Here is a 12,284-nt window from a genome sequence, read left to right on the forward strand (position 1 = left end):
GTTAGATCATGTGGTAATTTTATAGAGCAGGTTGTCACGGACGCGGTGATACCTAATATGTATACAATTTTTATTTATTTATGTAAGTTTTACACAATGATTTCATTTTTAAAACAACCATTTTTTAGTGTCTCCATAGTCTAAGAGCCATTTTTTTTTGTTATTTACAACATTCATCTGACAGGTTAGATCATGTGGTAATTTTATAGAGCAGGTTGTCACGGACGTGGTGATACCTAATATGTATACAATTTTTATTTATTTATGTAAGTTTTACACAATGATTTCATTTTTAAAACAACCATTTTTTTGTGTCTCCATAGTCTAAGAGCCATAGTTTTTTCAATTTTTGGGCGATTATCTTAAGTAGGGTCTCATTTTTTGCGGGATGAGATGATGGTCTGATTGGCACTATTTTGGGGTGCATATGTCTTTTTGATCGCTTGCTATTACACTTTTTTGTGACATAAGATGAAAAAAAATTGCTTTTTTTACACCGTTTTTTATTTTTTATGGTGGTCACCTGAGGGGTTAGGTCATGTGATATTTTTATAGAGCCTGTCGATATGGACGCGTAAATACCTAATATGTATACTTTTTTTTATTTATGTAAGTTTTACACAATGATTTCATTTTTGAAACAAAAAAATTATAATGTTTTAGTGTTTCCAAAGTCTAAGAGCCATAGTTTTTTTCAGTTTTTGGGCGATTATCTTGGGTAGAGTATGATTTTTGCGGGATGAGATGACGGTTTGATTGTTACAATTTTGGCGTACATGCAACTTTTTTGATCACTTTTATTACCATTTTTGGGAAGTAAGGTGGGCAAAATTTCAATTTCATCATAGTTTTTTATTTTTTATTTTTATGGCGTTCACCGTTCAGGTAAAGTAACATGACCGTTTTATAGATCAGGTCGTTACAGACGCGGCGATACCAAACATGTGTAGGGAATTATATGTTTTTCATTTTTAATCAGTGATAAATGTGCTTTTTGATTTTTACCTGTTTTGTACTGTATTTTACTTACACTTTGTCTGAACAGATCTATGCCTTTAGCACAGATCTGTTCAGGACCATAGACAGCAGGATGCCTAAGAAGGCGTCCTGTTGCCATGGGAGCCTTCCCCGTCTGCTCAGTTGTGGCCACAACTGCGCAGACGGGGAAGGGTAAGGAGGGGGGCTCCCTCCCTCTGTCACCGCATCCTGTCCGGGGGCTGCAGATGTCAGCCGTTTATACCAGGGTGTCAGAAATGGTATACCCTGGTATACCCACTGGCCACCAACGATTATTCAAAGGGAGGCGGGTGGGGGCTCACACTGCCCACAACCCGCCCCCCCCCCCTGCATCCCGCTGACATTAAATCATTCAGGGGTGCGGGGTGCGGGGTGGGGGGAAACATATATATTTTAGGCATAAAAAAGTTTCTTCAGGGATCAGAAACTGCAGAAAGCGCATTTAGCCGAGGTGCCTGCTCAATGATTTGAGCAGGCACCTTGTTCCGATCACCGCCGGCCGGGCAGCAGTGATCGCAACAACACATGACGTACCGGTACGTCATGTGTCCTTAAGTACCAGGACAACATGACGTACCGGTACGTCATGTGTCCTAATGAGGTTAAGACTCCATAATGACAGGGAGTGTTCCACAGGATTGGTTCTAAAAAGGGCAAAAAAAACTGAGCCCGGAAACTATAGGCCTGTGAGTCTTAACATCTGTCATGGATAAAATGATTGAAGGTTTTCCAAGAGATGCTATCCTGGAGTATATCAATGAAAATAAATAGAGATGAGTGAATAGAAGCTGACAAAGTAGAATTCGATCCGAATTTCAGGAAAAATTTGATTTCCACCGAAGCTGAATTTCCTTGTGCTTCGCGGTAACGAATCTCATTTTTTCCTAAAATGGCTGTTGCAAGTGTGAGGACATGGAGAAAAGAACTCTGGAAAGGCAGGATCACCCATAATGCCATGCATGCAGCCAATCAGCAGCCAGCCAGCTCTGTGATATCACAGCCCTATAAATAGCATCAGCCATCTTGGATTCTGACATTTTCCAGTGTACTTAGTGCAGGGAGAGACGTCAGCAGGCACTAGGGACAGTGCTAGGAAAGACTTAATTGTGTTAAAAAAAAAACAATTTACAAGTGCAAGGAAAGATTATACAAGGTGTAAGGAAAGGATAGGGAGGAATCATTCCACAGCATTTATGTTGAACATGGTTCAGTAGGGGAGTTCACAGCCTGGGTAATAGGTACAATCCTATTACACCTTGGTGCACTGACTGGGGATCCACATACATTATACAGCTCTGTAATTCCAGCAAACCATTCTAATTAGGGTGCAAGTGCTGTTTGAAACAGGCATTAACAGGGTTTATTACAAGGAAATATTCCTATGTCTTATTTGCATTTGTGCGGTGCAGTTATGTGCTCTAAAGCATTTTTTGGCTTGTATTAGTGGGACAAAAGGGCTTATTAGCCATTGTGTGGTGAAGTGCTAAAATTACAGACTTTTTGTTGTGTATTAGTGGCAAAAGTAAAATATTTTTTGCCGTTCAGCGATTCAGTTATATGTTCCAAAGCCCTTTTTGTTGTGTATTAGTGGAAAAAGAAAAAACATATTTGCCGTTCAGTGGTGCAGTTATATGTTCTAAAGCCTTTTGTGTCGTGCAAGTAGAAAAAAATAAGGGCCTATTTGCAGTTCAGCGGTGCAGTTATATGTTCTAAAGCTCTTTTTGGCATGTATTAGTGGCACAAAAAAGTATTTGCCATTGGGTGGTGAGGTGTGAAGATTATAGCCCTTTTTGTCGTGTATTAGTGATAAGAAAAAAAAGAACTTATTAGCCGTTGTGTGCTGAAATCAGAAAATTACTGAGTTTTTTTTGTGTTTTAATTTCTTATTTTTTTATTTATTTGATCTAACAGTATGTCACACAGAGAAGTGCCAGGCCCTGCACGGGAAAGTGGTAGAGGCCTAAATGTTTCTGGCACAGGCAGAGGTCGCTGCAGAGTAAGGGGGCGTGGCAGCAGGGGTGACAGCGAGAGGCCTGAGCTCCCGATGTCATCTAGCAGTCGTGTCTCGACCAGCAACCCAGCGGTTCTTGAATGGTTGACTCATCCACTTCGTCCCAAGTGACATCAGACACCCCCAGCCAAGATTCGGTGGGTTCCTCTAAAATGACTCTTAGTTGGCATGGCCAGGGAGCAGGCCCCTTGCCCCCACCTGTCCTGAACCTTCCTTTGTCATTTTCAGTTACCTCAGCGCGAGAAGTATTATATGCCATAGGCTTGGCTCCACTTTTCAGCGAGGATGAGCTACTAGAGGACAGTCAGCAGCTACTGCCCACCCAAGATCTGGAGGAGACATCCGCCACTTCCTCCGGTAGCTGGGCAAGTAGTAATGAGGAGATTGGCATGGGAGCTGGTGTTGCGAGTGGTCAGGCTCCTGACCCAGAGACGTTTGAGGAGGACATCAGTGACGTGCAGACAGTACTCAATGATGAGGATGTAGCTGATCACACTTGGGAGCCGGGTGACGAAGGAGCTTCATCATTATTGGGAGAAGAGGGTGGCAGCTTGCCCATGATGCAGCAGCAGAGCCATCAAGTCGCTAGCATGGCCGGGAGTTAGCAGGGTGGCAGCAGTGGAAGCCAAACGTGCCGGGGTAGACCACCCACTTTGCAGGAGCCTAACGGCCCAGAAAGTATTAGTGCAGGGATTCACGGAGGCAGGGGCGGTAGCAGTCAGTCAGTGCGGAGTGTTGGGGGTAAAATCACCTACTTGGTGGTGTGGCAGTTTTTTGTTAAGCCGCCAGAGGAGGTGAACATGGCCATTTGCCAAATCTCTGAGCAGAAGGTGAAGCGTAATCAGGGTGCCAATGTTGGCATCATGGCCCTGCGTCACCATAAGCAGCGTCACCATAAAGTGGCCTGGGAGAACTGTGGCTCTAATTTGGTGGTCCAGCCTTCCGCCGCAACCACTGCATCACCTGGTGGCACGCACTCGATTTCAGGCAGTCAAGGTTCCACCACCTCAGCTGAAGGGAGCTGCCTGTCCTTCCCTATCAATCTGCCAATCCTGATGCTCCTGCTTCTTGCCCTCCTATTCCTCATCAGTCATTTTGTCAGCAATCAATCACCGAAGCGATTGCCAAGAGACAACAGTATACGTGCACTCATCCAACGGTGCAGAAGCTGAACGTGCTCCTGGCCAAGTTGCTGGTGCTGCAGTCCCTCACTTTCCAAATGGTGGACTCTATACCTTTCAGAGAGCTGATGGCTTGTGCCGAGCTGAATTGCAGAGTCCCAAACCGTCATTTATTTGCCAAAAAGGCAGTACCAAGCCTGCACAAATATGCAGAACAGAAGGTGAGTTTGTCCTTGAGCCTGTCGGTGTCTGCCAAAGTTTGCGGCAGCACCGACGTGTGGAGCTGCGAGTACAGTCAAGGACAATATACTGTATGTCCTTTACGGCCCACTGAGTAAATGTGGTTCCTGCCCAGCCAAACCAGCAACTTGGCCAGGTAAAGCTGCTTCCACGTTCTCACGCCATTGGTCCTGCGACAATGTCCGCCTTTGCCTCCTCATCCACCACCATGTCCTTAGCCTCCACTGCAGAGACAATTCACAGTGCTCCTCCAGCATACCCCATGTGCAGGGCACGGTGATGTCATGCTGTTCTACACCTCGTTTGCCTGGGTGAATGGAGTAACACAAGGGAGGAACTGCTCTGTGTCCTTCATCAACAAATCGAATCCTGGCTTTCTCCACGACAACTCAAAATTGGAACCATGGTCACCGACAACGGGTAGAACATAGTATCGGCCTTGCCTCAAGGAGGGCTGAGCCATGCCCCCTCCATGGCGCACGTGTTCAATCTGGATGTCAAGCGGTTCCTGAAGTCTTCCACTCATCTGAAAGACATCCTAAAAATGGCCAGGAAACTTTGCATGTTCTTCAACCACTCATACACCGTCAAGCACACCCTCCTTGAGCTGCAGCGGCAGAATGGTGTTCCCCAATATAGACTGATATGTAACGTTTCCACCCATTAGAATTCCATCCTCCATATTTTGGACCAACTATACGAACAGAGAAATGCCATAAATGATTTCTTGATGATCCAAGCGGACAGGAGTACTTCCCTGTGTAACTTTGATGTCAGCCAGTGGCAGCATGATGAGGATGCCATGTTATTTGTCACTCGCCAGAGATGAACAGCCTCATTTCACTGCATCATATCCTGGAACAGATGCTGTTAAATCTGGCGGGGACTGGAGATGTGGGACTTACATCTCACGGCCACATAAGCCCTGTTGAGGCTGAACTATAGGAGGAGGAGGACATTGGAGCACAAGCAATGTGTAGCGAAGTGGGTGGTTATTCTACACAGGTGACAGGAGAGGAGGAGCAGGAGCAGCCGGAGGAGCAAGAGGGAGATGATGAAGACGAGGCAGATAACCCAGGCACACTGTGGCAGTATGCAGTGGAGATGGAGGCAGGAAGTCCCTCCAAGTCACTTGCGCAAATTGCCTGCTGCATGCTCATTTGCTTGGGTAGTGACAGCCAAATTGACACCATTCCACAAAGGGATGACTTCTGGCTCTCCACCTTGTTGGACCCTCGCTACCGGTCCAAAATTGGGACCTTTTTTAAACCTGCTGAGAGGGAGGAAAAACTGAACTTTTATAGAGACATCCTATGTAGTCAGTTGGCCGCTGCCTATCCGCACCCTCTTCCATCCTCTCGCAGGTCTGACCGGGAAGGCCCTGTGCACTCTTGTTCCACTGCCATGGCTGATGTGGTGGGGTGAGGGGGGGTAGGAGCAGTTCCAGCTCCATCAGCAGGTGGTGGCATACTTGGACAGCACCCTGCCACCCCACATTAAATATCTGCTGGATTACTGGGCAGCAAAACTGGATTTGTGGCTGTAACTTGCCGAGTTTTTCCCTAGAAAAGCTTTCCTGCCTGGCCAGTAGTGTGGCATCAGAGTGGGTGCTTAGTGCGGCGGGGGCCATAGTTACCCCAAAGTGTGGAGAGACTGACCTTTGTCAAGATGAATAATGTATGGATCAACCAGGATTTCCACCCACCAATGCCTGATGCACCAGATTAGATCATCCATGCTGCCTCACCCAAACCTTAGCAAAAGAGACCGGTTTCTTCTGGCTACCTGCCTCAGCTACTATTCTGATGCTGCCACCCGCCTAATGCCACACATCTGATGCCAAGTGCTTCTTCTTACACACACCATAGTCTGGGGGTACTGTTATTACCATCAACCTCCCCACTCTGTGGCCTCCTCATGCTGCTGCTAACTTAACACTGTCACTGGACTACTCCGTGATCTCCTCATGCTGCTGCTAACTCAACACTATGTCACTGGGCCACTATGTGACCTCCTCATGCTGCTGCTGACTCAACACTATGCCAGTGTGCCACTCTGTGGTCTAATCATGCTGCTGCTGCCACCTCCACACTATGTCACCTTGCCACTCTGTGGTCTCCTCATGCTGCTGCTAGCTCAACACTATGTCACTGGGCCACTCTGTGGCCTCTTCATGCTGCTTCTAACTCAACATTATGTCACTGGGCCACTCTGTGGCCTCCTCATGCTGCTGATGCCACCTCCACACTATGTCACCTTGTCACTCTGTGGTCTCCTCATGCTGCTGCTAACTCAACACTACAGGTGAAACTCGAAAAATTAGACTATCGTGCAAAAGTCCATTTATTTCAGTAATGCTAATTAAAAGGAATTGCATTAATGCAGTTCAAAATTTGAATTTTGTGAAAAGGTTCAATATTCTAGGCTCAAAGTGTCACACTCTAGTCAGCTATTTAATCCATACCCCCCTAAGCAAAGGTTACCTCAAAATTGTGACTTCAGGGTTTTATAAGCAGCAAGCCATAATCATCCAAATTATAACAAATAAAGGCTTGAAATATCTTGCTTTGCATGTAATGAGTCTATCTCATATGTTAGTTTCACCTTTTAAGTTGCATTACTGAAATAAATGAACTTTGCACAATATTCTAATTTTTTGAGTTTCATCTGTATGTCACTGGGCCAATCTGTCGCCTCCTTATGCTGCTGCTAACTTAACACTATGTCACTGGGCCATTCTGTGGTCTCATCATGCTGCTGCCACTTCCTCAATATGGTAGGTCACCTTGCCACTCTGTGGTCTCCTCATGCTGCTGCTAACTCAGCACTATATCAGTGGGCCACTCTGTTGCCTCCTCATGCTGCTGCTGCCACCTCCACACTATGTCACCTTGCCACTCTGTGGCCTCCTCATGCTTCTGCTAACTCAACACTATGTCACTGGGCCACTCTGTGGCCTCCTCAAGCTGCTGCTACTACCACCTCCACACTATGTCAGCTTGCCAGTCTGTGGCCTCCTCATACTGCTGCTAACTCAACACTATGTCACTGGGCCACTCTGTGGCTTCCTCATGCTGCTGCCACCTCAACACTAAACAAATAGGCCACTCTGTGGTCTCCTCATGCTGCTGCCACCTCCCCATTATGTCACTGAGCCACTCTGTGGTCTCCTCATGCTGCTGATACCTCAACACTATGTCATTAGGCCACTCTTTGGACTTCTCAAGCTATTCTACTACCCTCCCCACTCCATGACTGGGCCACTATTTTGCCTTTTTGAACTGGTTGACATCATCATTTATTTGACCCTTTTTCTCATCTGTCAGAAGGAAGGAAAAATTAGACGCACAATGTCTGTGTAGCAGCTGTAAGGCCACAGAAGACATGCAAATATTCCATTCACGTGTCATCTCTTTTTTGGATCCACTCCTGTTTTTTTGGCTTTTGACCAAATGCTGACCAAGTGGATGCTCAACAGACAGGATCCATTTTTTGGGGGGTTATTGTTCTGATGGATCAGAGGAAGCGCAAAATAATCTGTGACGTCAGCACAAACTTACTGCTGACACCCTCTCCACTCTGTCAGGGGGGCTCTACTTGTATAAGCGTTTAATATAACAGGTTCTGTAGATATCTATATGGAATCAGCTGACGACTGTGTAAAAGCAGTGCGCTTTTTCACGCTACAGTAGGATCTTGGGCCTCTGCACAATTCTTTATACCTGGCGTTAACATCGACCTGTAAGGCTGAGTGCATACTTGAGTTATTTGGTCAGTTTTGGCCCGTAACTGCCCAAATAAGTGAAGTGTGCAGTGATTCTAAGAGCCATGCCTGTCATGTGTGTGTCATACTGACTCACAGTATTGTTTCACTACCACAGCAGACTCCCTATGCGTGTTACTGCAAGGCACAAAGTTCTACACCACTGTACAGGCTCTCTGCAGCCATTAAAAAGCAGGGTATTTTTTAACGCTATTTGGGAAATAGCTAATTTATTACGTGATTCATCATGAATGAATTCGGATCGAATAAAATCTTTTCAGAAAATTCGGCGAAACGGCCAAATCAAATTTTGGAGAAATTCGCTCATCTCTAGTTGAAACCATTGTAACTCCTATGTATATAATTGAGTATAATTGAGTATATAATTCTATGGAAAACTAATAATTGGTTCCAAAGCCCCAAGATGCCATCCCAACGTAAGAATAAATCAAGATAAAAGAAAAATAATCAGATTACTATTATAGATACTGTAAAGTCCTTACATATGACAAGAATAGATGCTGGAAGCTGCAAATCACTTTCTTTGATGAGGGCAGGAGCTTCTTCAGGATGTGAATCTGAGGCATTGCATATTGAGTCTGGTTTCAACTTATGATTGCCCAGGAAATACCATTGTACGTTGAAAATATTGTACTATGAGGTCATTATATCTTGAAGGACCACTGTACTGCATGGTGAATGCTGTAAAAACAAATGCGGCACATTTATTAAGACTGGCGTTTTGGACGCCAGTCTTAATAAAGACCCACAGCTGGCAGAGGATCCAGCGCTAGTTCTAAATGTAAGACAGTTTCGAGCTGTCTTACATTTAGAACATTTTCTATGACTAAACCAGGCGTAGAAAATGATGAATGAGACAGGCCCACACCACGACCCAAATTTTAGAACTGGCGTGAGCAGGGCGAAGTCGTAGATAGCGGAGCTACTAACCATTGTGCCGCCATCCGTGCCACAAATTTCAGACTAGTAAATGACCCCCAAAATCTAAAAAATGAAACTCAAAAAATTGCAAATTGCTGTTTACTTTTTCCACTCCCACTCCAAAATGTTTTAATAAAATTTTTGCATTACACTACATATACCCTAAAATGGTGCCAACATGTCCTGCAAAAAATTAGGACTGATAAAGCTATATTGACAGAAAAGTTATAGTTCCTGGAAGACACAGATGCAAAAATGAAATTAATGAACTTTTTTCTTGACAACCAAAATAGCTGCGTTCATAAGAGATTAAATAAATGTCTGTTGCAAAAATTCTGCCTTTGTTGTTCTCTCTTAGGTGTGAAGACTAGGCCAACACTTTCAGAAATGGCAAGTCACATTGCTACATTGTCCAATCATTGCTTAGGGAATTTACATGGCCAGTCTGTCCCTGCTTTTATGTTTCTGTTTCACCAAAAAACATTTGATAAAGTATATGTATATTTTATGATACTTTAATAAACTTCATGTATATACTGTGCAACACCATAGATTGTGTTTTAATAATTCTTGAGGGATCATCATTTTCACAAAAAGAGAAAAAATGACCACTATATGTAGATCAGTCCTAGAATTACTGCAGTTTCTGTGAGAGCTATTATATTGTCTGCATTGTAGAAAGGAAGTCTTAATGTGAGACAACACCTTTAACATCTTTAAGACAACATGGACCATATATTAATGGAAACATTTTATATGATTTGTACCTTGATAACTTTGAAATTAAGGTAGCTTTTGTGAAGCATTATGACAATGTAATCATCATTTCCATCTTCAACAACATGCCTTAAAGTCAGCAGTTCTTTCTCGTTAGACAAAATAGCAGACCTCCATGCAGGATCTTCTTCATCACAAATTACAATCTTTTCCCCAAACGTCTTGATTGCTTCATAAAGTGCACAAGGATCCTCATACTCTTCTGGACAAGCAAACTGACTCTGTTACACACATGCAAAAATATAATAGTCATTCTGTGTTCACATTAACACAAATAACCAAATAATCAAAATCTATTTTTTAAATTCATGATGTGTTGTAAATACTTTTAGAAATAATTAACATAAACTAACGTTTGAAATCCCATACAGCTCCAGCAGTGATGGTCTCATGGTGCACTGCTGCAGCCTTGGAAACAGAGGTCAGAGTGTTGACTACGTTAAAATGATTAATTCTGGAGCAGCAGGGGGTTTCAACACTGTACTATTGTACATCACAGGAACTTGCCATCACCTCTGGGTGCTGGTGTACTTCACATACCACCATAAGATCTTTAAAAAGAATCTGTCACCTGGTTGGACCATATTAAGCTCTCACCATTGCCATGTTTAATAAAATACCTTATATCCTGCAGTGGCTTACTTCACCCTCAGGAGCGGTTGGATCGCACAGGCGCAGGCAGTAGGCGGTACTGTGCCTGTGCGAGATTTCAGATGAACGAATTGAAGATTCCAGGTGCGTGGCTTGAATGAATAAGCTGACATAGCAGAGGGGGCGGCGCCGTTAAGCTAGGCTGTGGGACGATACTGCATAGGGAGGAGGCCTGCTTGGGCTCTAAATAAAGGCAGTTTAGGCACTGCAGGAGGCGTTACTGGCCTCAGAGGGTTAAGAATAATGCCCCTCAGGGCACCTTCAGGGTTAATTTGCATAATACAAAGATCGCTTTTTTAGCAAAATGAAAGCATGAATATAAAAAAGAAAACCACTGCAGGAGATAAAGTATTTTATTAAACATGGCAATGGTGAGAGCTTAATATGGTCAAACCAGGTGACAGATTCCCTTTAAAGAGGTTGTCCAGGATTCGAAAAACATGGATGTTTATTCCAAAAACAGCACCACACCTGTCCATGGGTTGTCTCTGTCATTGTAGCTCAGCTCCATTAAAGTAAATGGTGCTGAGCTGTAATACCACATGCAACCTGTGGATAGGAGTGGTGCACCGATATTTTTTTAGTCCAGGAAAACCTTTTGTAATGTTGTTTATCACACATGGTCAACAGATTAAAATGCAAAACTAATGCAGTTACTGTTAGGGATGAGCGAACCCGAACTGTATAGTTCGGGCTTGTACCGAATTTTGGGGTGTCCGTGACACGGACCCGAACCCGAACATTTTCGTAAAAGTCTGGGTTCGGTGTTCGTCGCTTTCTTGGCGCTTTTTGAAAGGCTGCAAAGCAGCCAATCAACAAGCGTCGTACTACTTGCCCCAAGAGGCCATCACAGCCATGCCTACTATTGGCATGGCTGTGATTGGCCAGTGCAGCATGTGACCCAGCCTCTATTTAAGCTGGAGTCACGTAGCGCCGCACGTCACTCTGCTCTGATCAGTGTAGGGAGAGGTTGCAGCCGCTGTTAGGGCGAGATTAGGCAGTGATTAACTAAGCAAAAACACTTAATTCAGTGATCGATCTACAGCTGTGGATCATTAAACTGCTGCTATTTAATTGCTCACTGTTTTTAGGCTGCCCAGAGCATTTTTATGTCACTTTTTTATGGGGTGATCGGCGGCCATTTTGTGTCTTGTGGTGCGCCAGAACAAGCTGCCACAAGTCCATTTAACCAGTACCAGCAGTACCCTAAATCTGGTGTTTCAACTGTGGGAAGCCAATTGTAATACTGTCTGCTGTCTGGCAAAGGATATATTTTTGTTCTAGGTTGAAATACAATTCCCAACTTAGCAATTCCCTAAATCAGTGGTTTCTGCTGTATCAGGCCAAGTTTAAATCGATCCATAAAAGGGTATATTAGATTTAAGGTGCGGATAGTGTCATCCTCAATAACTTCACACGCTACCGTGCATTCCCAAGTCTAATTCTGTCCGTAAATGTATACCTGTCATCCAGCGCCAAAATACTAGGCCTACAATTTATATTCAGCTAAATCTGTCATTATTGCTGTGGCTGGTCAATTCATTTAGTGTCCGCCAAAGCACAGTTTTTGTTCTGGGTTGAAATACAATTCCCAACTTAGCAATTCCCTAAATTAGTCATTTCTGCTGTATCAGGCCTACTTTAAATCTATCCATAAAAGGGTATATTAGATTGAAGGTGCGGATAGGGTCATTCTCAATAACTTCACACGCTACCGTGGATTTCCAAGTCTAATTCTGTCCGTAAACGTATACCTGTCATC

The 12,284-nt window shown here is 44.1% G+C and overlaps 1 protein-coding gene across 1 annotated transcript in view; it reads right to left on the reverse strand.

Annotated features, from left to right (window-relative positions):
* The window catches only part of LOC122935448 (pecanex-like protein 2), a 644,117-nt gene that overhangs the window by 205,369 nt on the left and 426,464 nt on the right, over window positions 1-12,284 (reverse strand). The window contains exon 13 of the mRNA XM_044291215.1: window positions 9,862-10,092. Within this exon, the coding sequence (XP_044147150.1) occupies window positions 9,862-10,092 (231 nt within the window). The remainder of the gene's footprint in view (window positions 1-9,861; window positions 10,093-12,284) is intronic.

Source organism: Bufo gargarizans, chromosome 4 (genome assembly GCF_014858855.1).
Source record: "Bufo gargarizans isolate SCDJY-AF-19 chromosome 4, ASM1485885v1, whole genome shotgun sequence".
Classification (NCBI taxonomy): Eukaryota; Metazoa; Chordata; class Amphibia; order Anura; family Bufonidae; genus Bufo; species Bufo gargarizans.